The sequence below is a fragment of the Oryctolagus cuniculus genome, chromosome 19 (assembly GCF_964237555.1).
Source record: "Oryctolagus cuniculus chromosome 19, mOryCun1.1, whole genome shotgun sequence".
Taxonomy (NCBI): Eukaryota; Metazoa; Chordata; class Mammalia; order Lagomorpha; family Leporidae; genus Oryctolagus; species Oryctolagus cuniculus.
The window spans coordinates 22,411,316-22,438,769 of record NC_091450.1 but is presented as its reverse complement, the minus strand read 5'-3'; the positions used below and the strand labels follow the sequence as shown (position 1 = coordinate 22,438,769).

The following is a 27,454-nucleotide window of genomic DNA, read 5'->3' as shown; positions in this document are numbered from 1 at the left end:
CATTTCTTGCTCTCTGACTTTTGGATAATAGCTGTTGAGACAGGGGTTCAGCCCCCCCCCCCCCCCCGCATGCGGTCAGTGTGGGGGAGGGGCATTCTAGGAGTGGGTGGGGCTTGCATTGTGACACAGCAAGGCAAAGGCAGGGGATTGGTTGAGAGAGTAAGTATAAAGTCTGGGGTTGGTAAGGTGATCTCCAGACAGGAGAAGACCCGGAGGAAGACGGAGCCCTTGTCCGTGTCCCTCCACCTACTCCTGAGTGACGCACACTTGGCATGTGTCTGGTCTGTGGACCAACTCCCAGTGACTTAGCTTTGAACCCTACTTCCTGCCTCTACACCTGATTTGACCGAGACACTTTCCTGACTCCCTTGTCCTCTTCCTCCTCTTTACCTCCTCAGTACCCCTCTTCCCTGCCACACCCTCCCCTTCCCAAATCCTCATTCCCTTTCCCCTCCCCCTTCCCCTTCACCATCCCCACCTCCTATCTGGCCGCCCAGGCACCCTGAGGGGACCAGGACATGGAGGTGAGGAGGTGGCTCTTTTGGATCCTGGTGCTGGGGTTTCCCAGCAGCGCCAAGAGGAATGTGAGTAAACGCAGGAAGCGCCGTGGTGTCTTCCTTCGGTGGGGCTGTGTCACCCTGTGCTTTACCTAAGAGCCTTTTCAGGGGCTCTTGACAGCCCAGGGGCCTCAGCCTATGTCTTGACCAGGCTGGTCAGGCTCTGATTACACCTGTGACATCCATTTTGGCTTGGGCCAGGGGCGGGAAAGGCTGACAGGCTAGGATCCTGAAGTAGGAACCTCATGAAGAAGGAGGTACCTTTCTCTGAAGGGAGGAGAGAACTTCCACTTTGATTATGGCCTTTTCTAAATAACATCGAAGTTTGTGTATCAAAAGGCTTCCATAGCCTTTGAAGCTCAGGACAAGAGCCTTGGGTGATCACTGACGTAATAAATAGAGTGTCAACTGTTAAAAAGAGGAGTCACTGTGCACTTGTTCCCCATGCAGGATCTCTGTCATTAATGAGTGGTACTATGAGAATTAACGGTAGTCTTCAAACAGTACTTTACACTTGGTGTGCCTGTGTGGGTGCAAACTGTTGAAATCTTTACTTAGTATAGAGTTGGTCTTCTGTATATAAAGATAATTAAAAGTGAATCTTAATGAAGAATGAGATGGGAGAGGGAGTAGGAGGTGGGACAGGAATGGGGGTGGGAGAGCGGGTATGGAGGGAAGAACTGCTATATTCTAAACAGCTGTATCTATGAAATTTATATTCATTAAATAAAAGCTTTCAAAAAAAAAGAAAGAAAAAGAAAAAAAAAAAGCAACCTCATAGTCTCAAAAGGGAAGGATTAGTGAATAGACCAGAAGCCATGTGCTATCTTGGTGGGAACTATATGGTATGGGATTGTGTCTCATTAAAGTAGTTTTACCAACACGGGCAACTGTGATGGCATAGGAGTCATGGGAACAAGCCTGGCTCCTGGAGGCCCTAGGCAGGCCCTCAAGTGTCGCAAGCTTTTGTTCCCTGCCGTGCGGGCTGTTTCCCTAGTGAGGAACCACCCATGTGTGTGAAAGCTTGGCAGCCCCAGAGCAGCGGCACTGAGTCACTGGTGTTGGTACCAGTTTGCTAGGAGTGAAGTGTCACCTGTGCTTTGTGTTACTTGGTGTGTTGACTTTCAGCAACTTCTGAGTCCTCCCTCCCCTCTGCTCTTGGAGGCTGCCCCCAGGGACTCTGTTCCCAGCCTGCTTAGAGGGGACCTGAGATGCCCATCAGTTGGGACAATGAGTGGCTGCATCCTCCTGGGACACTGCTTATGGGGCAGTCACTAGGAGTGACCTGCCCAGGAGTGGGAGGGGTTGTAGTCCTTCCTTTTGTGAACCAGGTCATGTGCTGGCTGTCGATTCAGCCATGTGGGAAAGGATCCTTACTGTCCTTAGGATTGTCCAAATTTAAAGAAAGGCCAGATTCCTGCTGGGAAGGTCTTCATTCTGTCTTATAAAATCATAAGCCTCAGCCGGTGCCGCAGCTCACTAGGCTACTCCTCCGCCTGCAGCACCGGCACCCCAGGTTCTAGTCCCGGTTCAGGCGCCGGGATCTGTCCCGGTTGCTCCTCTTCCAGTCCAGCTCTCTGCTGTGGCCCGGGAAGGCAGTGGAGGATGGCCCAAGTGCTTGGGCGCTGCACTCGCATGGGAGACCAGGAGGAAGCACCTGGTTCCTGGCTTCGGATCGGCGCAGCGCACCGGCCTTAGCAGCCATTTGGGGGGTGAACCAACAAAAGGAAGACCTTTCTCTCTGTCTCTCTCTCATTGTCTAACTCTGCCTGTAAAAAAAAAAAAAAAAAAAAAAAAAAAAAAAGCCACTGTCCCACATGCTCCCAGAAGGCAGTGTCTTTAAAAAATAAATAAATAAAACCATACCCTCTATGTGTAGGAGAGAAAGAGGGAGAAGGAGCAGGACTGGAACTTGGAACTCTTGCATCCCATATCATAGTGCCACGTTCAAGTCTGTCTACTCCATGGTTCCAATCCAGATTCCTGTTAATGTACCTGGCAGGCAGCAAATGGTGGCCCTAGTACTTGGGTTCCTGTCACTGACATGAGAAACTGTGATGGACTTCTTGGCTCCTGGACTCCAGTTGGCTTAGCTTTGGTTATTGTGGATGTTTGGGGAGTGAGCCAGTAATTGGGAAGATCTCTCTCTCTCTATGTGTCTCTACCTGTCTGTCACTCTTTCAAACAAATAAATTAATATTTTTGCTGTTGTCGTTATTCTATTTTTTTAAGGTTTATTTATTTGAAGGCAGAATAACAGAGAAGGAGGGAGAGTCAGATCTTCCATCTGCTGGTTTACTCCCCAAAGTGGCCGCAAGGCCAGTGCTGAGTCAGGCCAATGCCAGGAGCCTGAAATTTCCTTTCCTTTCCTTTCCTTTCCTTTCCTTTCCTTTCCTTTCCTTTCCTTTCCCTTTCCCTTTCCCTTTCCCTTTCCCTTTCCAGTTAGACAGTGAGAGAGAGAAATGTCTTCCTTCTGTTGGTTCACTCCCCAAATGGCCACTATGGTCGGCCCTGCACCGATCCGAAGCCAGGAGCCAGGTGCTTCTTCCTGGTCTCCCATGTGAGTGCAGAGGCCCAAGCACTTGGGCCATCCTCCACTGCCCTCTCAGGTCACAGCAGAGAGCTGGACTGGAAGAGGAGCAACCGGGACTAGAACCCGGTGCCCAAATGGGATGCCGGCGCTGCAGGTGGAGGATTAACCAAGTGAGCCACGGTGCTGGCCCCTGGAGCCTGAAATTTCAACTGAGTCTCCCATGTGGGTGACAGGGGGCCAAACACCTGGACCATCTTCCTGTGCTTTCCCATGCACATTACCAGGGAGCTGGAACAGAAGTGGAGCAGCCGGGACTCAACTGGAATGCTGGCATTGTAGGTGGAGGTTTAACCTGCTATGCCATGACACCAGCCCCATAGATGAATCTTTTATTTTTAAAAAAGTATATTTTCATATTCGAGGAAGATAGAAAAGGGCAAAAAAATAAAAAATGAAAAGGCGGCCCTAATACTAGGCCCTATTTCAGTGGCAGCTTCCGGTTCTATAGGGTTGAGGAAGTAAAAGTTGTCTGGGAACACCCAAACATCGTTGCTCTGCATGTTGTGATGGGTGGAAGTGTTCCAGCTGCTCACACCTCCACCTCACTCCAGACTATGTCCTGGAACTGTGGGGCAGCAGAAGCGCCCCTTCCGTCCCCATTTCCTGAGATGGCTGGTGGCCGTGTAGCTCTAGCAAAGGGTGAGCAAGAGCGGCAACGCACCCAGCACATGGGGAAGATGGCAAGCGGCACTTCAGGGACTATCCTGATCTACTTGACGCAGCTCCTACGCTGCCTCCCCATGAGCTCCAGGTAGGAGGCCTCAAAATACATCCTTAAAAACAATCCTGGTTTTTCCCTGGCTTCTTGCCAGGAGGGGTCTGGCTGTAGCCCTGCACCTCCAGGGTGCATCGCCTTCGGGCCTTTTGTCATGGTGACCAAACATTCCCAATTTGTTGCCTTCCTTCACACAGTGATCTCCCCTGCCACCATTGATCGGTTCAGGTGCAATACCAGGAGTCAGGAAGAGGAAGTCTTAGTGGCTGTTTGGAGTTGTGTTTCTAAATGACTTCGATTCTCATAGTTTCAGTTGGAACACACATCACTTTACCCTGCAAATCCTCATGTACTTCCAAACTTCACACAAAGTGTGCTGGTTCAGAATCATTGTGAACATTGGAGAAAACTTCAGGTTTTCTTGGAAATCTGGGTTCAACAATAATGCGTACTTAATTTTTGGGATAAATCTTTCCATCCTGCCATCCTAAACTGCTCAGCCAAATCTATCACATGTATAGAAGGAAATCAGACAGAATGGGTTAATATTTGCTGGGACAATAACTAAGTATAACTGTCAGAGCAGTTCCCATCTTTCTCAGTCATGTTCATGTGTGTAATGGATGTCTATGGATTATTACCATTGACAGCTTAGCACATTTTGTAACTGGTTTTCTCATTCTTCCATACAGATTGGCCATATTATTGGATTTTTTCCAAAACTATTCAACCGGCCATTTCCCGTATATCCAAAAGATCTTGGTTGCACATCCAAAGTAAGGTTATATTTATTTGTCAATCAATTATAAACTGACTTATAAATTCATAGGTGAAATTCTATTAACCATTTTAACATATTTTCCATGTTTTTGTCAGAAAAATAAAACCAGCTCAGCTTGTGTGTCAGAATTTGTTCTGCTGGCACCACAGCTCAATAGGCTAATCCTCCACCTAGTGGCACCAGCACACCGGGTTCTAGTCCCGGTCAGGGCACGGGATTCTTTCCCGGTTGCCCCTCTTCCAGGCCAGCTCTCTGCTGTGACCAGGGAAGGCAGTGGAGGATGGCCCAAGTGCTTGGGCCCTGCACCCCATGGGAGACCAGGAGAAGCACCTGGCTCCTGCCTTTGGATCAGTGTGGTACGCCAGCCGCAGCGCGCCAGCCGTGGTGGCCATTGGAGGGTGAACAATGGCAAAGGAAGACCTTTCTCTCTGTCTCTCTCACTATCCACTCTGCCCGTCAAAAAAAAAAAAAAAAAAAAGAGTTCTAACAGATTGTTTGGTAAATGTGCAGTAAGCAGTATGTCCTTAAAGGCAGGAGCCAGATGCTTCTCCTGGTCTCCCAAGGGGTGCAGGGCCCAAGCACTTGGGCCATCCTCCACTGCCTTCCTGGGCCACAGCAGAGAGCTGGCCTGGAAGAGGGGCAACCGGGACAGAATCCGGCGCCCCAATCAGGACTAGAACTTGGTGTCTCAGTGCCGCTAGGCGGAGGATTAGCCTATTGAGCCACGGTGCCAGCTGGAATTTATTTTTAACAACTGTGCACAGCAAGGAAATCGTTACCTCATTTAAGATGGCAAACTCATCCGTAACTCTCAAATATTTCCTCCTGCTCCTTGCTCATCCACCTGAACGTCTCCTTTCTCCCATTCCCCATCGAACCACTGATCCTAGTCTATTACATTCCATAGAAGGGGGACTCAGACATGATGAGCTTATTTTCTTTATTTCAGATTTATGTATTTATTTTTAAAGGTAGAGTGAGAGGGAGAGAGAGAAATGAGGGAGGGAGGGAGGGAGAGAGAGAGAAATGAGGGAGAGAGAGAGGAGAGATCATCGACCTACTTGTTTACTCTCCTAAAAGCCACAATGGCTGGGGCCTGCCTAGGCTGAAGCCAGGAAACTAGAGCTTCGTCCAGGTCTTCCATGTGGGTGGCAGGGGCCCAAGTTTGTGGGTCATCATCGCTACCTTCCCAGGTACATCAGCAAATAGCTGGACTGGAATTGGAGTAGCCGGGACTAAAACTGGTGCTGTCATAGGGGTTGCCAGCCAGAAAGCAGCAGCCTACCTTCTGTGCCACAATAGCGGCTCCAGTGGGCTTAATTTCTGTTGGGCTTAATAACTCATGTGTGATTTTAACAGAAATTTCCATCTCTCCAATCACACCCATATCTATAAACACGTATCTGTGAATAATTCCCACTGATATCTTAGCAAATATAGTAAATATATCCTGATTGTTCTATATAATTTGAACATATTTTTGGAATTGCTACAAAACAATTTAAACAAGCACTTCACAAACATTCAATAGGAGACCTTGGCTTTACATCCAAAGTAAGTTTGTATTCATTTATTAATCGATTGTAAACTGGCTTAAAAGTTCATAGATGAAATTCTATTAAGCATTTTAACAGATTTTCCATGTGTTGTCAAGAACAATTGAACTCTGTAAGCTTATGTATCAAATGTTTTTCTACAAGTTATTTGGAAAATTAGTATAGTAAGCAGTATCTCTTCAAAAAATAGGATATACTTGTTTTTTACATTTGTATTCAGCAATGAAATTGTCACATCATTCAAGATGGTAAACTCACCCATCGCTCTCATATATTTCCTCCTGGTCCCTGTTCATCCATCTGATCTTCTCCATCCGTCCTCTTGTCCTGACCTCCTAAACTGATATCCAGCTATTACAATAAATAGAAGAGACTCAGAATCATGAACTTGACTCTATGAATTATTCCCACTGATACTGTAGCAAATTTGGTAAATGTTTTCTTATTCTTCCATATAGTTGGACCACAGTTTTGAATTCGTTACACAACAATTTAACCAACCATTTCACAAACATCCAATAGAAGATCTTGTCTTCACCTCCAAAGTAAGTTTGTAGTCAATTTATTAATTGATTGTAAACTGGCTTAAAAGTTCATAGGTGAAATTCTATTAACCATTTTGACAGATTTTCCATGTGTTGTCAGAACAATTAAACTCTGTAAGCTTATGTATCAAAAGTTTTCCTACAAGTTATTTGGAAAAATTGTGTAGAGTAAGCAGTAGCTCTTCAAAGAATAGGATATACTTGTTTTTTACATTTGTATACAGTAATGAAATTGTCACATCATTCAAGATGGTAAACTCACCCATCGCTCTCATACATTTCCTCCTGGCCCCTGTTCATCCATCTGATTTTCTCCCTCCGTCCTCTTGTCCTGACCTCTTCCACTGATCCCCAGCTATTACAATTTATAGCAGAGAGCTGGACTGGAAGAGGAGCAACCGGGACTAGTCCCCGGTGCCCCTACGGGGACTAGAACTTGGATGCCAGCGCTGCAGGTGGAGGATTAGCCAAGTGAGCCTTGGCGCCTGCCTGAATTTATTCATTTTTAACATATGCATACAGTAATGAAACCATTATCTCATTTAGACTGTGAACTCGTCCATCCTTAGATATTTCTTTCTGCTCCTTGTTAACTCATCTGACCTCTACCCTCCCACCTCCCATTCTTCCCTGAACCACTCATTGATCCCAGTCTATCCTGTTTTATAAAAGGTAATTCAACATGATGGGTGTTCTTATTGTTTTTATGGATTAGTTAAGTCAGCATGTCCCGATATTGATCCTTATTTTTTTATATAGTAGTAGTTTGTTCCTTTCCATGGCTGAGTAGATTCTTTACCTTGGATATAGCACCATTTACTTATCTTTATTTTGGAATGGGTTGCAGGAAATGTATTTCCATTTATCTTTACCCTTAAAATAAAAACTCAGAAACTCACATGCTTGTGAGGTTTCCTAATATCTCTTTGAATTTTGCAACTCCACAATGAATTACCTGGAGAAAGATGCAATTGTGTTGTACCTATAATTCTTCAGGCATGAACAATCTCAATCATTTTTGGAACTCCTATTCAAAAAAATTCACTGACATAAAGGACATCTTGGTTCTGATAATTTTTTAAAGACTTTTTATTTATTTATTTATTTCCTTGAAAGGCAGAGTTATAGGGAGGCAGAGACAGAGAGAAAGAGAGAGAGGTCTTTTTTCTGTTGGTTCACTCCCAAAGGGCTGCAATGGCTGGAGCCGGGCCAATTTGTAGCCAGGAACGAGGAGCTTCTTTTGGGTCTCCCATGTGGATGCAGAGGCCCAAGGCCTTGGGCCATCTTCTACTGCTTTCGCAGGCCACAGCAGAGAGCTGGATTAGAAGTGCAGCAGCTGGGACTAGAACTGGTACCCATATGGGATCATGGCACTGCAGGCGGTGGTTTAACCCACTGCAGCCCCAGTTCTGGTAATTTTTTAAAAGAGTTATTTGATAGGCAGAGTGACAGAAAAAGGAAGGAAGAGTCAAAGTTAGAGAATTTCCACCTGCTGATTCATTCCCTGAATGGCTCCACAGTAAGTTTTGGGCCAGGTCTGAGCCACAGCGCCTGAGATTCCATCCAGGTCTCCCACATGGGCAGCAGGGACTCAAGCACTTGGGCCATCATCTGCTCTTTCCCAGGAACATTGGCAGGGAACTGGATTGGAAGTGGGACAGCTGGGACTTGAGAAAAGTGCTCCAGTATAAGGTGTTGGTGTAGCAGGCGGCAGCTTCATCCACACAGCCCCATCACTTGCCTGGTTTTGCTAATTAGCACTGCCATTTTGTTATGAAAATGTGCAGACATATAGCATTGGTTAACATTTTACCAAACATGAATTTACACATATCATCCATCCCTCTCAGTCCATCTTAGTTTCAGTATATTTCATAGTGAATTACAGACATCACTGTACTTCCTCCTAAGTAGTTCAGCATGACTGTCACGAACTAGAATTATCTATTTGTTGACAGATTTTTCTTTTCCAAAAAAGTTACATGGAAGAAAACATATAAATATTGAGTATAAGTTTCACTGTTTGGAAAATATATAAAAACCTTCTCAAGATCTACAATATGACAGTCACCCCAATAATTGCCCTTACTTTTTCCCAGTAAGTTCCTGCCCATATCATAGATGAACTTTGTTTATTCTAGAATTTTGTATAAACAGATGCATGCATACCATATTTATTCTTTTTGTCTGTCTTATTCTACTCAACACCTTATTTCTAAAATCACTCACATGTTTCATAAATCAGGAATTAATTTTCTTCCATTCCTGACTTGGCATAACACTTGCATCACTGGCTCTTTTTAAACCATCATCTTGAAGGACACATTTAGAATTCAAGTGTTAAGTTTTCGAAAAGCATGCAGTTAAATCCAGAGCAATCCATGGAGAGCAGTCAGAATTTACTCTGTGGGAATTTCTGTTTTCATTCCCATGAAGGCCTAATAGAATTAATATCAAGAATAATAATAAACCCCACACTTCAGCATCATTTTCGGTATCTTCATCTTGGTTTTATTTCATAAATAAAACTTATCTTTTTTCTAAATAAAATTACCTATCTATTCTACTTTTTTAATGATGCTGATGTTTAAATGAGGAAAACCAACGAATCCCAGAAAGAAGTGCAATGAAGGGGGTTTCTGTGCAGTGTTAGACCCCCGAGAGGGCAGGGCCCATGGTGACCTGGGTTCTCTATGTGAAGGCACCCACTTTCACAATGACTTTCCACACTCAGACACCCAGGAAACGCGAGACTGGCAAGTGTGACGTTTCTTGAGGCAGTGGAATTCCCTGCAGTGACCTGAGGAGTGTGGTGACCCCTGGCAGGCTTGCTCAGGGGTCCTAAGGGTGAGCCCTTGCGACTGTGTAATGTGTTTGAGGATTCTCACTGTTTCTGATGTCATCTTACAGATGGTTGAGATTCTGCAGTGCCGGTTTCATTTCGGTCTGCATTGTTTGGGAATTTTCCAGAAGTTGATTGTCGGTGTTTTCCTTGGGATTTCTACATTTAAGATTTTCTTCTGGAGAACTAAACTTGCTGTGAGTATACTACCATACCATTCAGGCATACTTTGCATTATAAATGAAGAGGAATTTTCAGCATTTAGTAGTGCATTTAGCACTACTCCTCATTGAAGCAACACTCTCCCTACATCCCACCAGTGTTTAAAACCCCATCTTCATTTACATTGCAATATTTCTGTATTTCTTTAGAGATTACTCCCTTGACTCATGTTCTTTAGAGTTATGCCGTTTAGTCTCCAAATAGTTTGTAAGTTTTCAGCTATCTTTCTACTACTGAAATGTAGATTAAGTCTGTGGCCTGAGAGGAAATTTCCTATTATGACTTTTAGCATGTGTTTTATGGCCCTGAGTGTTGTCTACCTTGTGAATGTTTATGAGCCTGGGAAGAACCTGTATTGTTCTGTTATGGAATTTTTAAAAAAGATTTATTTATTTATTTGAAAGTCAGAGTTACACAGAGAGAGAATGAGAGGCAGATAAAGAGAGAGAGGTCTTCCATCCACTGGTTCACTCCCCAATTGGCTGCAATGGCCAGAGCAGTGCAGATCTGAAGCCAGGAGCCAGGAGCTTCCTCTGGGTCTTCCCACACGGGTGCAGGGGCCCAAATCCTTGGGCCATCTCATACTGCTTTCCCAGACCATAGCAGAGAGATAGATCAGAAGTGGAGCAGCTTGGACTTGAACCAGCACCCATATGGATGCCGGCACTCTAGGTGGTGGCTTTACACGCTATGCCACAGCGCTGGCCCTATGGGATTAAAGTATGCAATAAATGTCAATAGTTTCAGGGTCTGGCACTGTGGTGTAGTGGGTAAAGCTGCCACCTGCAGTGCCAGCAACCCTTATGGGAGCCAGTTTGAGTCCTGGATGCTCCACTTCTGATCCAGCTCTCTGTCGTGGCCTGAAAAGGCAGTAGAAGATGGCCCAAGTGTTTGGGCCCCTGCATCTGGGTGGGAGACCCAGAAGAAGCTCCTGGCTCCTGGCTTCAGATTGGCCCAGCTCCAGCCTTTGCAGCTGTTTGGGAGTGAACTAGCAGATGGAAGACTCCTCTCTCTCTCTGTGTCTCTGTCTTTGTCTCTCTGTAACTCTGCCTTTCAAATGAATAAATCTTTAAAAAGATGCCAATAGGTCCTGTTCTTAGATTCCCTGTGTTGCTTTTCATCTCCTTTTCTTCTTTACATTTTTTTGGGGGGACTTCCTTCCTTCTTTCCTTCCTTTCTTTGAACTTACTTATTTGAAAGGCAGAATTAGAGAGACAGAGAGGTCTTCCATCTGCTGGTTCACTCCCCAAATGGCTGCAATGACCAGGGATGGGCCAGGCTGAAGCCAAGAGCCTGGAGCTTCTTCCAGGTCTCCCACCTGGGTGTAGGGGTCTAAGCACTTGGGCAATTTTCTGCTGCTTTCCCATTAGCAGGGAGCTGGATCAGAAGGAAAGCAGCTGGAACTCAGACCTGTGACCATGTGGAACTCAAACCAATGGCTTTACCCACTAGGCCACAACCCTGGCCCCCTGACATCCTAATTCACTGGTTCTTTCCTCATCTGTGTTGGGCCTGATAGTGAACCATCAAAGGGATGCCTCATTCTGCTATTGTGTTTTGATTTCTTGCCTTTCTTTGGAGTCTTACAATTTTCTTTCTCTGCTGATTATTTCTTCTTGCATTATGCCCAGTTTTTCCATCTGAGTCTTGGCCATATTAATCAGTGGTTTTAAATTCCAAGTCTGATCGTTCTATCATTGATGCCATAGCTCAGTGTGAGTTAAATGCTTTCTTTCTGTCAAACTGTGGGTTTTGTTTCCATTGGTGTATTTTAGTATGCCTTCTAATTCTTCAACAAACCCAGACATCGTATGCAGGTTAAAAGGGACTGAGGTCAATAACTAGTTTGTATGTGGGGGTTTTAGGTTTGTCTGACTACAGATTAGGTTGTTTTCTGTTTACTCCAACGGAGAGTGGCAGAAGCTAAGATTTCCTGTCTTGTCCGTGCCCTTGTGTCCTCGAGGAGATATCCCTGAGTCCATAACATTGGCACACAGTGCCTCAGCCTAAAGCTCCAGGGGCCATGGAGCAGCCCTGTGGTGGTGATCGGGCCCCAGGGTTCCTGACCAGCTCAGTCTTCCACGGAGCCTGAGCCCTGCAACGTTCATCTGTGCTGCTCAGTGTGATTCTGGTTTTCCCTCCAGGTTAGGAAGGGTAGAGAGAGGGAGAGTTGGCTATTTCCCTTCACAGTGGTCATGTAGTTTCTGGAAAAATCGCAGTTAGGCTCTGGGAAAACAGATTTTCAAGAAGGCTGGCCTTTTCAAAGAGAAGGAAAGACTCTGGGCTACTTTCTCCTACCTTTGGGGAAAGCAGGAGAGGCCTGTTTTCTGATGAGCACTGTGAGGACCTGTTGGGACTCCTAGAGAGAAGATGTGCAACACATGGTGCAGCCCCACGTGCAACATTGTGAAATGTCACTCTTATCCACACTGACAGTCAACTGTGTGAGCCTGGGGGCTGACCCTTCTACTGAGTGCTATTCAGCGTTCTTGTACCCATCACACAATGTCTTAAATGTAAAAGACTGACCTGAGTAAGCAAGCATTCAGCATTACCCTGCAAGTTGCAAAGAAAAACTGAGAAAATTATCAGATGAACAAGACATCAGGTCAAGTAAAGCAGTCCCTGACACTCTTGATGCTGAACAGAGAATTTTCTAGGTGAAGTGAGAGACACTTGGTTTTGGTTTCCTTTCTTATCTATGAAGAACATTTCATTTGCGCCATGTGACTTGAACACCACCTTCTTTGCTTTGCCCTCATTGTTTGCTCAGTGTATTCCGTTATCTCCTAAGCAGAAATGGTGTGATGCCACAAAACATTCATGCCTTGAGGCATTTCTTTGTTCCTCATTTCTGTGTGTTTGACATAGTTCCTGGCCCCAGCCTAGATCAACCACTTTTCCATCAAATATAGAGGTAGCTCCAGATAGATTTGCTCAACCTTTCATATTTTAAGTGTTTGGTCCAGTGTTTCTATGGCAATCACAATGCATGTTTTATTTCTATTATGTGCAGTTATTTGAAAAAGAAAAATCCTCAGAGAACTTGAAGAGAAATATGCCAGAGGTAAGCTACCTACAGGGTTTCCATTGTATACCTTACCTTTGATTCAGAACAAATATTTCATGATTGTATGGCTCCACATGGAATTTTGTTCTCGGAAATTACATCATTAACAAGCATGTTTTTCATTAGGTCAAAATTACCATCGATGAGTCCTTGCTCAGCAATATGATGCCGAAGTTCGAAGAGAAGGAGGTAAGAAGGGAAACGATTAGATGACAATCAAGGGTGAAATCCGGAGCCAGGAACTCCATCCTCTTATTCCCCCATGGGTGACAGGGACCCAAATACTTGGACTAACATGACCGACTGCTTCTCAGGCACATTAGCTGGAAGCTGGGTTAGATGTAGAGTAACCAGGGCTGGAACTGGCACTCTAACAAACAATGTCAATGTTTGTTAGAGTCAATGCTCTGGTATGTGGTGATTCACTATATCTGTCTGTCTCTCCTGTTTTGAAGGCAACAGTTCGCACTGTGACATCAGTTCTCTGATAGATCTAAAAGGTTTTTTGATTTTTAGTTACTTCATTGTTTTCCTTATTACAAAGACAGGCATGATAGTCTCCAAGCTCCTTACAACCCAGACCAGAAGTCAAGGGTCCAGCAATTTTCTGACTTCTAGATCACCAATATGAGCACAGTTAATGCTGGAAATGGAAATTACCCTTGTAAATACACATTATATTACATTTATTACTAATTGTATTGTGTTAGCAAGACAACTACATATGATCAATGATAAAATTACAACTCACAAATATGTTTCCTCCAACCAGAAGAACTGAATGTTAAATACTTGGTGAACTCATTGCTTTTCCATTTGCCCACCCTTAGCATTGGGTGACAAGGGTATGGAAATCACTGTTTCCTAATGTGGCTGGGAAGCAAAAGGAATACCTATGATTTTCTGTCTGCTCTTCCTGGATACATTTTCCCATAACAACTGATAATGAGTTCTTTTTTGATGTTTTGTTGAAGGATAATGACAGAAAAGTTGAAGACACGAACAATCTAGTGAATGACCTTATTCAAAGTCCATATGCTAAGCTTCCACCTGGAACAGATCTGAATGCCAAGAAGCATGACTTGGTAAGAATTTAGCTGTTACATTTTTACCATTATTTAGCTTCTGAGCTTTTCAGTTTATTCGGTGAATTGAGATGCAGATTTTTCCTTGCTGTTCATGATAGTACAAGTGTGAGAGTCTAGGGGCTGAAACTTCTGTGCAACGTTCAATGTTGTGTAAATCCTTCAATGACTTATTAAATTTATTTATTTATTTGAGAGGCAGAGCTATAGACTGAGAGAGGGAGAGACAGAGACAGAGTTCTTCCATCTGCTGGTTTACTCCCCAAATGGCCACAAAGGCGGGGGCTGGGCCAAGCTGAAGCCAGGAGCTTCCTCTGGGTCTCCCACATGCATGTAGGGGCCCAAATACTGGGGCCATTTTCCACTGCTTTCCCAGGTCATTAGCAGGGAGCTGGATCGGAAATGGAGCAGCTGGGGCTTGAACCAGCACCTATATGGCATGTTGGTGCCGCAGGCAGAGGCCCAACCCATTATGCCACAGCACCGGCCCCCTGGTTGACTTTCATCTTTTTAGTTTATCACTCAGAGTTTCTATGGAAATTACAGTGCAGATAGTAGAAAAAGAAAACTTCAGAGAAACTGAAAGATGTTATACCAATGTTATTTTATGCTCAGGATTGTTAGAAACTACCCATACTTGCTACAGGATTTCCATTGTACATCTTAGCTTTGATGTAGAACAAATATTTCATTTCTTTTAAGATTAAAATTGGGGGCAACACTGTGGCACAACAGGTTAATCTTCCGCCTGTGGCACCAGCATCCCACATGGGCTCCAGTTCTAGTCCTGGACGCTCTTCTTCTAATCCAGCTCTCTGCTAAGGCCTGGGAAAGCAGTAGAAGATGGCCCTCCTGGCTCCTGCCTTCAGATTGCCCCACTCTGGCCATTGTGGCCACTTGGGGAGTGAACCAGCAGATGGAAGACCTTTCTCTCTCTCTCTCTCTCACTGTCTATAACTCTACCTTTCAAATTAAAAAAAAAAAAAGATTAAAATTGTATGATCTCTACATGGAATTTTGCTTTGGGAATTGTCATTAGTGAGAACTTCCTGTACTAGGTTCAAATTACCACTAATGATGCCAGGTCAGGAAAGTAAAACTAAAGTTTGAAGATGATAAAGTAGACAAAGAAAATGCTCAGTTGAAGATCAAGAGGGAGCAGATAACAAAGTTACTCCTATAGATGATATAAATCAGAGAACTGAATTGTAATTACTTATTTTTCAGATACTTAAAAACTTTAATTTAGTAAAATATATAACACAAAATTAGCCATCTTAACTATTTCGTTTAAAAAGCTTTATTTATTATTTCTTTGAAAGGCAGAGTTACAGAGAGAGAGAGAAAGATAGATCTTTCATCTACTGGTTCACTCTCCAAATGACCACAATGTCTGGGAGACCAGACAGAAGCTAACTATTTTTAAGGGAAAAATTGAGTAGTGTTAAATGTTCACAAAGTTGTGCCATCATTATTTCTTGAATGTCTCTTCTGACATTTGTCTTAAAGTCTACAGAGTATCATGATGAAGCCAAGGAAGCCAAGTGGGAAGCCCTGAGGTCCAGCATATGTGAACTGGAAGGTACATTGTTGGGAAAAAAAAGCCCAATAGAGCAAAGATCAGTTTTCACTGGGAAGGTGAAGAATGGCTTACTGCCCCAGGGTCCTTGCCCCAGCCATGTTCTTAGGTCCAAGTGCACATAACACAAAGAACACTGTTTTATCTTTTGCAGAAGATAAAAAGAACCTGGAAGAAAACTGTCATACATTGAGCTCTGCATTGGCAGAAAAGGACGCTGACTACAAACTACGGAATATGACTTTGAATAGTCTTTATGAAAACCATGTACAAAGAAAGATGACCCTAACAAGGTAAGATGCTCACATGTTCTTAGATACAACTACTGTTGTGTGAACAAGTGTGTCCACCAATGTAGGCAGCTGTAACTGTCAAAGCAGAGCTTTTCCTTATGATCCAGGTTTTGTCTTAGTCCGTCTCAAGGCTGAGGCAGGGGTTGTTATATCTTCAGTGGTATCTTGTTTGCACTGAAATGTGAGCTCTCTTAGGGTGGGACAGTGCCTTGCTCCACTGTGTCTTCAATACCTCACTGCATTTGGGCCTCTCCAGAAATCATTTGCTGAAGCCTTGCATGGATGGCCAGAAAAATAAATACAGAAACTTTCTGTATTGTTTTGTGCCTATTTCCTTCCAATGGCTCTTTAAATGTTGTGGGTAATCCCTATTAGAACAGAGATCAAATTGAGAATTTTTTTAACTCAAAACCATGGACAAAGCAGTTCAAGGGCAGCACAGCAAGTGTAACTTTCCAGACCCCAGGATTTGCAGCCTACACCATCAGTGAATTCCACCTTGTGAGAGTAGATGACACTGAGGTTGAGGGCTTCCCAGCTGTTGGCTCCAGGTTTACAGGAGCTAACACCCTGACTAGGTGGCAGTTCACAACATTTTCAAATTCAGTCAGTGTTGGTAGTACTATGATTTGCTTTTTCCTTCTCTAAACTTGAAGCAGTAGGTGGCAGGGGTGCCACACCTGTATTTAGACATGTCCACAAGTCACTAGTGGCCCCGGAAGGATCTCTGCAGGTCTGATTGTCTATGTCAGGGCACCCACCTGAGACTGAGAATCAGTCTCGCATGGGAGGAGACAGACAAGTATGGATCCCCTGTCTTATAAACAATGGAATGAATTGGGATGAATTGGTCTGGTTTTCCACCTGGAAAGAAAATGAGCATTTTCTTGGGGGCAGCACTGTGGCACAACAGGTTAATCCTCTGCCTGTGGCACCGGCATCTCATATGGGCTCCAGTTCTAGTCCTGGCTGTCATGACTGACCAGGGCATCATTCCATAGGTGCTATGTATATATTTTTACATACATAGGAGTCAGGTGAAAGCAGGCCAGAGGCGAGCAGCCTGCAGACTTGTTTATTTTTGAGCAACAGGAGGCATGATTCTTGGCCATACCATTGTTGACCCCATTTCCATGTGGTCTCTGTACATGGCTGTGCCTGTCTTAGGTTCTCCCCCAGGGGATCTTACCCATCTTTCACTAACAAGCCCTCAAAATGGGAGACCACAGGAGAGCTTGCTCAGATGGGGGTAGGAATGAGGAACAATGGTTATCAGGAATGGCGTGACTGCACACAGGCTGTGGACCATCTGAGTGGCTGGCCAGAGCTAGTGGGGTATAAAGCAGTAATGGATGTGGCTATGGGCACTTTCTCAGGGTAGGATAAGGCAGCAGCTTGACAATCGGTAGCAGGTGTGTCTGCTAACAAGGTGGACTCTCAGTCTTGTTCACTTGATTCTGGCTGACAGTCAGTTGCAGGCTTGATGTTTCTAGCTGGTACCCAAATGGGCTGTCCTGCGTTCTCTGGGAAGGCACAAGCATATCCTTGGCCCTTGGTTAGCAAAAGCCTTTCTACAGGTGTTGGAATCCAAAGCCTGAATTCTGCATCCACTTCAAGATTAAAGGCAAACATGCAGGTGGGATGGGGCCTAGCAGCTGCCCTGAGAGCCTGGGGTGCCCAAGGACTGCCACAAATGTGGGGATCCTCACTGAGTGCAGAAGGGATGACCTCACATGGGTTATTGCCTCGAGGTCGTCTAAATTCATCCCACGGGTATTTGGGGGATTGCTGACTAGGCATTGTTGCGTTGTCTGCTGTCATGTCATTTTCATCAACTGTCACTTGTGAGGCAGAGGCCTGGAGTGACAGGCTCTATCACTCACAGATTCATTATGTTTGGTAATCTGTGTGGGCTTCTGAGGGTGGGGGGTATCTTTCCCATGTCTGAGCACTTAAGAGAGGCACACCATGCCAACTCTAGCCAAAGACAAGACACCCACAGCACTGCTGCCATAACAAAACAAATTCCTAGCATCTCACTGGCTGATGGCATTATGCAGGGGGTTCCCTATGTTAGATGAACAGTGATGTATCAGATTGTAAGTATGTCCTGTGCTTAGTGGGGGACTTCCTTGATTCGTTAGGTCAAGGCCGTATGCCCACACGGTGTCTCCGGAATGTCACCTCTCTCAAGTGGGGGAAGATGACTTGGTTCCGAATTCTGGGATGATCTGTCCCTTACGTGAATTCGCCTGGCAAACTGAAAGTAAAAGGAGGAGCCGAGAAATGGTGTTACGCTTCTGGGCAATGTGTGCCTAACCTGGGGTCACTTAGACCGAGGACAAGGACAAGGAAAGGGGCGTAGGAGGACATTCTGTGCTCACCCTCACAGAACCAAACAGCACACAGAACACCAAGGAGTCTACTTGTCAAAATCAAGGGGGGACCTCACCGAGTCCGACACACTGTTTCTCAGTCATGTTGGGCGCCAGATGTTGCTGTGGATTCGTTCTGAGAGTAGGAGCGTGATGGGGGCAAGAGGCACAGAGTCACCACACAGACCCCAGGAGTCCAGTGAAAGCGGGCCAGAGGCGAGCAGCCGGCAGACTCGTTTATTTCAGTTGGCACTGCAGCTTATATAGCTGAGGCAGCCAATCTGATCAAGGGGCAGTTTATACCCTAACCAATCACAGCCCATTGTCAGGCAGGCTCCTTTGCCAGATGGGTCTGAAGCCATCCAATCACAGCCTTTTGCCAGGCAGCCTCCTTTGCCAGGTAGGTCCAAAGCCATTCCTGAGTAACTGATGCTCACTTGCCAGTGGCCACCTTGGCACGGCCTTCTCATTCCACCACAAGGAGGAGCTTGAAATTGCAGAGGACTTGCCAGTGGTCCAGAGTCTGATTTTCCTCTGGCCCTCAATGGACAGCTTTAATTCTGTTCTCAGAATGTGTTTGTGGGTGTGTGCATTATTACAGAAGGCTGGGAAGGAATTTTGCATTCAAAGCCATTAGACTACTGGGTGGTCAGAAAGGCAGAGTTTCACATGGGCTTCTGGGTGAGGTGCATTTCTTTCCCACTGTAGGGAGCTGGCAAGGCGGCAACAGGAGCAGATGGAGAGCGAGAGGAAGCTGTTAGAGAAAGAGGAAAACCTGAAACAGGCTGAAGAGGAGTTAAAAAAATACAAGTGAGTTCTGAGATTGAATACCAACTACTCCAGAAACCCTTGTTGGATTTTGTTTTTAACTCTATTTAGTGTATAGACATGATTAACACAGAAATATGAACAAACGGTCTGAGGACATACCCAGAGGGGAAAAAAAAAGCTCACAGCAGGGAAAACACAGCAAATTAAATTTTACTAATGATGAGAAAATGTCAAGTTTCTGAACAGTTGCTGATCCCTAACAGTGTGGGAGGCTGGGCTCGTGTGAATGTTTGTGGGGTGGTGGCAGTTATGATAATCCTTAGGAAAGCAGTTTGATATAGGAGAGATCACAGCCATAGAAGAGACTGTAGCATTTTGTAAACCCAGTTGTTGCCACCCTGGGGAATGTGGAAGCACATCAGTAAGAGGAGAATAGAGCTTTGTGAGAAAAGATACTCAAGTAGAATAAAGCAGGGTAAGGAGATTGTGCTAACTCAGAACCCTGCAGGCTTTATATACTACAGTAAAGCAGCAGTTTGCATTCCACTGTGCCTTTATTATCATGGTACATATAAGGTGTTTGATCTGTGTGCATGTTTTGTGCACATGTGTGAAGATAATGACCACTTGGGTACACTGAATAAAATCATCATCAAAAAATGTTCCTCATCTGATGACAGTAAATCTCAATCACAGGAGAAAAATACAAGAACTGCAGGCACGGAGGGAGCAACAAAGGTCTATGTTCAGAAACCAGGTAATCTGCATTCTGCCAATCATTGCAGAATCCTCAGCCCCTATGCCGATAATTACAGTACTACTTAGAACCCCTGGACTTAGCTGCGGATGTGTGGACTTTTTCAGATAGCCTTTTACGCCCAGAAGGATCGGGAAAACAGGGTAAGACTTTTTAAAGACTTTTTCTTTGCTGCCTTCTTTTGTGCCCAGTCTTCCACAGCTAAACAGGCATGCGTTTTCCTCCCACAGCTCAGTGCCTGTGCTTTTGAGCAGGAGGTGATGAAAAGGAGGAAGGAGCTGGTCTACTTGCATCACAGGTGCCGAATGGGGTTGGCATTTTTACGGGTGTTTCTGAAGGCTTAAGATTAAGCTGTTGAGTGTCTAGTAGAGAAGGTGGTATTGAAGTCCACTTGTTTTCTGTGTTCAAGATTGGAAATAATGGAAATGCAGAGGATGGCAGAGGAATATTGGAGGTGGATGCCAGCACCAGGACGAATGATCTGGGGGAGCACTCCAGGGAGAGGTAGGAGCAGCTGGTTGGGGGGAGCAGCTTCATTTCCACTGTAGAATCCACATCCTCCCCTTATTCCAGAAGTGACTGTTCCATATTCTGAAAACAGTCCAGTGCACTAACTAAAGAGAAAGCATTGTCCCAGAAGGTGGTAGGACACTTTTCCTCAGGTGCCCTAGCAAGGTGGTTCTTTGGGCTGGACCCCAGGGAAAGGTCCCTGCACTGGATGTGGATTCTCCTCTACTCCCACTGGTGATTTTTTTTAAAAGATGTATTAGAGGAGCCGGCATTATGGCATAGTCGGTTGGGCCATTGCCTGCAATGCCAACATCCCATATGGGCACTGGGTCTAGTCCAGGCTGCTCCACTTCCAACCCAGCTTCCTGCTGAGGTGCCTGAGAAAGCAGCAGAGTATTGCCCAAGTGCTTGGGCCCCTGCACCCACATGGGAGACCCAGAAGAAGCTCCTGGCTTCCACCTGGCCCAGCCCAGCCTGTTGCAGCCATCTGGGGAGTGAGTCAGAGGATGGATGATCTCTCTCTCTCTCTCTCTCTCTCTCTCCCCGACTCTGCATTTCAAATAAAATAAATCTTAAAAAAAGATTTATTTGAAAGGCAGAGTGACAGAGGGGCAAACACATACACAGAGACAGAGAGAGGAGAGAGAGAGAGACAGAGTGAGCGAGCGAGCTTGATCTGTTTGTTTACCCTTAATGCCCATAACAGTTGAGGTTGGGCCAGGCAGAAGCCAGGAGCCAGGAATTCTATCCAGGTCTCCTGCATGGGTTTCAGGAACCTAAGTATTTGGGTGATCATTTCCTGCCTTCCCAGGTGCTTTAGCTGAAAGCTTATCAGAAAAGGATGTGCTAGAACTCAAAATGGCCCTGTGATATGGGATGTGGGTGTCCTAGAGGAAGAGTTTATTTTGTGTGCTTTGTGCAATTTTGAACACTCTTGGAAAAAGCAAATCACCATCTTATTTCTCTTGGAAAATATGCTATGCAGAAATCCTTCAGTGATGCCCTCCATAAAATATTCTGCATTAGCAGGGATCAAATATTTGTAATAGAAATGTACACTTGTAGGGTGGTAGTGAAGTGTGACAGTAATTATCTCCAGGGCCAATTTCCAAGAAAGTCCTGAATTATGTTCCCATGAACAGGTTCTCTTGTGGCCTGTGTAGTTATTACAGTGGATGAGTCCTCTGTTCAGACACCACAGGCCGTTTACAGTTTGAAATCAAAACAAACTTGTTTTAATGTTCTTATTTAGTTAGTTGGAAACTCTCATTGGACTTTAAATTCAGTATTGCCTGTGAATTATGATAAGTATTATACCTCTGTGTACCTAACTTCTAGGTAACAGTTTCTGTCAAAACACATTCCCAGTTTCCCTGCAGAACATCAGGAATCCACGTCCCCTCCCAAGAGATTCTGGTGTCCAGGGGTGGCAACACTGAGACCCTTAGCTAAGGAGAGAAGCAGAGGGGACAAGGAGGCTGGTGGCCCTCGATTCTATGACTGTCTGTGATCATGTGTGGAGGGTGAACATTCCTCTCTTCTCAGTATCTGTTCTTACTGTGCAAGTAATGAGCTTTGGATGTGGTAGGCAGGTAGGCTCGGGAGTGGTCTGGATATACAGGTCCTCCGTTTAGCATCCGTGTGTTTATTAATCTGGTTTGGTTCTGCATCTCCTGCAAGATAGGCTGTGTCTTCTGACATCTGCAGACATAGTGACATGTGAGGACAGCAGTCTATACCTGTGACTTCCCTTCCTGCCCCAAGCTGTCAGGACCCAGGGGAGAGTCAAGTTGTGTGTCACGAGTTGCTCTAAATCTGGTGGAGGGGAAAGGTGCCTGGGACTGTCACTTACTTTATTGTGGATCAGCTTTTATTGGGATGAGTGTTGGTGCCATTGTCCATCATAGTAATACATTTCAAATATTAACTTCGGCGGGAGGCTGCAGAGGACCACTACTTTTCCCAAATTTCTCTGTATGCCCTACCCCACAAGTGGCCCCTCATCACACTGTTCCCATGCTATTACTCTCTACACCAGTAGCCTCAGTCAGTGCACACAATGAACTGACCTGGAAAGTGTCCTCATCTTATCTCTCATTTTTGATATACAAAGAAAAATGTCCCAGATGGTACTGCAGGGTGTTACAACTTAAGGGTGAGGTTGTCTGAGGACCTTGGAACATTGCTCCAGTTTCTGAGGACACACAATTGGCAGTATCACCTCTCTGCTGTGCACTGGGCAGCAGAGGTGTGTTTACATAAGGAAAGAGGTGGCTTATGGAGGCCAGAAATATCGGGGTTTTTGCTGCCCTAAAGCCCTTCACCCCTAATCTGCAGGAAAGACAAGGGATTCCTGTGGGGGTGTCAAAGTTATGGGTCAGTGAGGACACATGCTCTGGAGGTCCAGGAAATTGACCTTGGTCCTGTGAGTAGACTTTGCTTGATGATGCCCCAAAGACACTGACTGTGTAGCTGGGTCTGGGGCAGTGGGCAGCTCCCTCCAATTGCGATGAGCAGGCTCCAGGGGGAGCTGACGCTGACTCTGTGCTGCTCAGCTGGGCACCTCTCACCACATCCCAGCCTCCTGTAGCCTTGCTCTCAGCTCCACATCAGGCACCATGGGGGCTCTCCCTGTGGCTCTGCTGCCTCAGGCCCTGATGCCCATGCTTTGTGGGGCCTCCTCTGAGCCCCACTCAGTCATCTGTGACACGGGGATCCTGTTGGTTTCTGAGGACACTGTCAGGAGGAAGAAATAAGCCCATGGCAAAAGTACCTGGCAAATGTCTGCACATACTGGGCGCTCCCCTTCCCACGTCACATGAAAACTCTCCTCTCGTAAGATCATCAATAGATGTTCACTGGAGTACAGTAAACAAATCTAAGGGTGCAATAGCTCAGGCCAAGACATGACTTGCAACCCTGTTTGCAAAGATGAGGCAGAGTCTCCTCTCTGTTATTCAAATTCAGACATGACAAGGTGAGGCAGTGATGAGGATGGGCTCACAGGAAACTCAGATCTGCCTGAGATGTGCAGACTGTGATGTTTCATGACCTAGAGACACAGAAACAGTCACACATGGAAGTACTCGCTCATAGCCCAGACCGATGAGAGGAGACATAGTGTGGATAAGAAAATCAAGTCTTATGGAAATAGTCTTAAATCTTGCCTTCCAGGACAAACCTTTTGAAAGTCAAAGAGGAGCCTGAGCCATCCTAAGCATGCTGTGGTGATGATACACATCGAAGAGTATTCGCTCCTGAATGGTTTCCCTGCTCCTTGCTGCCTCCTCCCTCTCTTATTTTTCCTAAAATTTCCCCTAATAAACCTCGTGAGATCCTCTGTCTCAGTGTCTGTATCTCTGGGGAGCAACCGAGACTAGACTAAATTACTGGAACTGCTAAGACTAATTCTATGCATCTGATCTCCCGCAATATGGCGCTGAGAGACAGTAAACAACTTCTACACAGCTGCCTCACCAATTCGACTGACGAGCTGCAGGAGCTGATCCTGCTCCTGATTGGAGGAGAGCAGCATGCTCAGCGTGTGGGCAGCAGAGTTGGGATTGGTGGAAGAGGACTATAAAGGAGGAGAGAGACAACATGCACTGGGAACATCTGAGCAACCCCTAAGAGAGCCGGCCAGCGGTGTGCTGCTCCTCTGCGGAAGCGGGGAAAGCGGCGGGGGTGCCACCCCTCCGCGGAGGCGGGGGGTCGGCAGCTAACCCGGGACGGCGTCGTTCCTCCGCAAGTGGGGGAGCAACAGTATCCTAGACAATCAACTGATACCTCTAGGTCATTCACAATGTGATTCACATCCACACAGTTCAAACATGGGCGGACACTTTGGTGTCGCAGGCAGAAGCAAGATCACCATTTCTGGTAGTACGGACCATCACAGGTAGGAAGGAGTCTTCTGGGGGTAGGAACATCCAACATCTAGAGTCAGGTGGTCGCTGGGCTACGCACTGAGCACTGTGCTAGAGCCTGTGAGCAGACACACAGGCACCTATCCTCCTGTGAAGCTGACTCAGACGGAAGGCAGCGGTTCTGCAGCAGTGGCGGAGCTCCGTGAGGAGGACCCCAGTGGTCGAGTCTGTGTCACAGCCCTTCTCTCACTGTGCTAGCTGCCCCTGAGGCACTACGTCCAGGAGGGTTCTGAGGAAAGCTGAACCTGGAACAGAGATATCTTGACAAGTCCTGTGAGCCCCCAAACCCTCCTTCATTTTCTTTGGTGAGGGATGGACAGCACCCTAACCAGAGTTACTGGACAAGAAGAATAAATAAGTGACATTGACATTCAGACAGCAAAGACCAAGTGAAGGGTGAGTTTTAAAATACAGGAACAAGGGAACAGGTATTTTAGCCTGAAGTTAAGATGTCCCACATTGGAGGGTCTGGGTTCAATTCCTAACTCTGGCTCCTGACTCCAGATTCCTGCTAATGCAGACCCTGGAAGGCAGCAACAATGACTCAAGTATTTGGGTACCTGCTCTCATGTGGGAGACCTGATTGCATTTCCATTTCCTGCTACTTGCCTAAGCCTAGAGCCAGCCATTGCAGGCATTCTGGGAAGTGAACCAGTAAATGAGACTTCTGTCTCAGAAATCAATGAAAATTTTAAAATAAAATAAAGAAAATGTTGGTAAGCAAGGGTCAGTGAGGGAGAAGATGGAAGAGAAAAGAGGTGAAAATCTAGAACATCCTCCTCCTAGGTCTGCTCATCCAGGAGAGTTGGAAGATGAGGTGTGGAAGCAGGACAAGGGTATGGGGAGCGGTGCTAGTTAAAGTTCTTGTTGATAGCTTCTGCAAGGAGGAGGAGGTGAGATTGTCTTAGGGCTGTTGAGGGAGGTGCAGCTGGGAGTACGGGAGACAGAAGAACAATCACAGTGGGGAATAAAGCAGGATGCTGACAAGGGAATGCATTCATACCACCAAACATTCACTGACCTCTCACACCATGCTTGGTGCTTTGTTAAACATTCCCACGTGTTCATTTCATTCCCAAATAATCCCACAGAGTAAATATTATCACTGCTCAACCTAATGGAGGAGGAAAATGAAACTCAGAGAGGTTTAATTTGGATAAGTAGCCTGGGTAAGCTGGGATTTGAACCCAGGTCTTCTGAATCCAAGAGCCTTCGTGTTAAACCAGTATCCCAAATTGTCTTCCACGGCTGAAGCTGCCTAGAAGTGTTGAAAGCTTTTCTAAGGCAGGAGATGATGATTTTGAACTATTGATCAGCAAAGCATGTACTTTTTGTTTCATTTTAGAAATACTAGCACTTCTGGAATAGATAAGATGAACAGCTTATTGGCTCATGGATGGGATGTTGCTGATCAAGTGAGGACAATGGTGAAAGGAAGTTGAGGATACTAGCAAGATAAGGGTTGAGATGGAACTAGAGAAAAAATAGAAGTGTGTTATGAATTGATGATACAGATAGAGTGATAGGAAACCAAAAGGTATTAGGGTAGTGAGCTCAATGATCATAGAAAAGCAGGTGCAGTGGAAATAAGTGACAAAGAACTGAAAGGATCTTGAGGTTAGAGATGAATAGTAGTGCTCACAGCTTCAGAGGAGGTGAGGAATTGGTGATAAAGGTAGAGGTGGCTAAGAGTAGGAGTGGCAAGTTTGGATTTAGAACCCAAGACTCCTGATTTATGATACAAGGATTGTCGCCACCTTAAAAATTTCCTGTACACAAGCTTTATCTTCCATAATGATTATAATTAATTGACCTTCATAGACTCTATTTTGTACACTTTATATCCTCCATTGTGTTTCATACCAAGTTCGCCCACAGGTGGCAGGTTCTAGGTAACTGCAGGTGAAAGGATAGATGAAAAATGGGTGGGACCTACCTCAATGTCATCAAGAACACTTAAACACTACCCTCACAATTCAGGTTACACAGTCACTTCACTAGGCTACAAGAGTTTATAACTCAGCTAAATGGCCTTAAATAAATCTTTTAATCAAGGAGAATATGAGTTGTTGGGGACTTAGGACTTGTTATTGAGTTGCCATGTTTTGATTCAGATGGAGTTTCTGCAAGGATGGCTAAAGACCTTCAATGGGCAACTTCTATGGATCGAACTAGAAAGAAACCATGACAATGCCACCCAGCATCCATAGAATGCACTTGTGTTTGGCTAAAGTTGACAAATGGTGCATTCTAGGGACTGGCTCCTTGGGAAGGCAGCAGTGTGCTCTGCACCAGGAGGCATGTTGTGATGGGCTAAGATCCCCTTGGCCTTCTCTACTGTTGGGGTCTCTGAATATCTTTGAATGGAGTCTGGGTACCAGACCAAGGAGATATTTTCATGTTTCTAAGTTTATAGTCAATATTGCTTTGTTTTTACATTGAATACTAAACTCTTCTGGGAAATGAGAGCAGAGAGATTAAATTTAGAATTTGATCCCTTTTGTCAGGGTCTACAGGTTGAAAATATCTGAGTGCCACAGCTTTACTGACACAAGTAATAAGTACCACATTCCAAATACAGATCATAAGCCTGTACTTATTTATATTATCAGACTGAGTTTGCATAACTGAGAGGGTAGATACTACTGTTAGCCTCATTTCATAGGGACAGAAACTAAGGTAAGAAATGAGAAAGTTGAATCTCAGGGAGCTGAGGAGAACATATGAAGCTGTTTTACCAGAATCCCAACCATTCATCCATTCAGGTGATCCTGTCACTAAAAGCTTCAGTCACCTCTAAGCCACAGCACCAATCATAAACTGTGAACTATGAAGAAGCAAGCAGAAGCTCTGGAGGAATTTGAGAACCATGTGGGGTAGTTAGGAAATGCAAGCAAAGGAGCTTCCAGGTTCCCAAAAGGGAAGAAGGATAATGTCTGTGGGTGCCTCAGTATGCTAACGGCCCAGAAGCGGAAAGGAAGGAGACCAGGAGATTGAGAAGGATGTCCTTGGCTCTCCCTTTCTAGAGTGGCGAGAGGGACAGAAAGGGAACACAAACCCACGTGGCATTTAGAATGATGGATTCTTTTTGAAATCTACTTGCTGAGCCCCACAAGATACAAGGTGATTTCACCTCTAATTTCTCATTTCACTTCTACAAATTTTTTTGAAATGGGAACTACTTGTATCCTCACTTTGTTAACAAGGTGAGCCGAGCTCAGTGAATTGGAGTAGTTAGGTGATTTGCCTTTGTAAGTTGCCATGCCAGAATTCCAAC

General features: G+C 45.3%; 1 protein-coding gene and 1 long non-coding RNA gene across 5 annotated transcripts in view; one reads left to right on the top strand and one right to left on the bottom strand.

The window, feature by feature from the left end:
• LOC138847097 (uncharacterized) overlaps positions 1-27,454 on the bottom strand; it is a 74,888-nt gene that overhangs the window by 29,123 nt on the left and 18,311 nt on the right. Inside the window, exon 3 of the long non-coding RNA XR_011384698.1 lies at positions 6,461-6,553. This is a non-coding gene — a long non-coding RNA (uncharacterized lncRNA). The remainder of the gene's footprint in view (positions 1-6,460; positions 6,554-27,454) is intronic.
• Positions 176-27,306, top strand: LOC103348558 (transport and Golgi organization protein 1 homolog). 4 transcript variants are annotated; one of them, XM_070064803.1, is made up of 15 exons: positions 177-584; positions 4,558-4,641; positions 6,661-6,747; positions 9,658-9,786; positions 12,828-12,878; positions 13,008-13,070; positions 13,856-13,966; positions 15,476-15,548; positions 15,700-15,838; positions 18,922-19,023; positions 19,681-19,741; positions 19,849-19,884; positions 19,972-20,039; positions 20,151-20,245; positions 23,426-27,306. In XM_070064803.1, the coding sequence occupies exons 1-15, from the start codon at positions 519-521 to the stop codon at positions 23,437-23,439; spliced, it is 1,179 nt and encodes a 392-aa protein (XP_069920904.1). In that variant the 5' UTR covers positions 177-518; the 3' UTR covers positions 23,440-27,306. The 4 variants fall into 4 exon arrangements, with proteins under 4 accessions (XP_069920906.1, XP_069920904.1, XP_051703802.2 ...); XM_051847842.2 differs by having other exon boundaries at positions 20,151-27,306; XM_070064805.1 differs by having other exon boundaries at positions 176-584; positions 3,702-4,641; positions 6,661-9,786; positions 20,151-27,306.

What these genes read in the sequence shown, in the direction of transcription:
- LOC103348558 (XM_051847842.2), top strand. Translation starts at nt 519, where the DNA reads ATGGAGGTGAGGAGGTGGCTCTTTTGGATCCTGGTGCTGGGGTTTCCC. An exon ending in CCAGCAGCGCCAAGAGGAAT is followed by an intron (nt 585 to 4,557) that starts GTGAGTAAACGC and finishes TCTTCCATACAG; the next exon opens with ATTGGCCATATTATTGGATT. An exon ending in CAGCATATGTGAACTGGAAG is followed by an intron (nt 15,549 to 15,699) that starts GTACATTGTTGG and finishes TATCTTTTGCAG; the next exon opens with AAGATAAAAAGAACCTGGAA.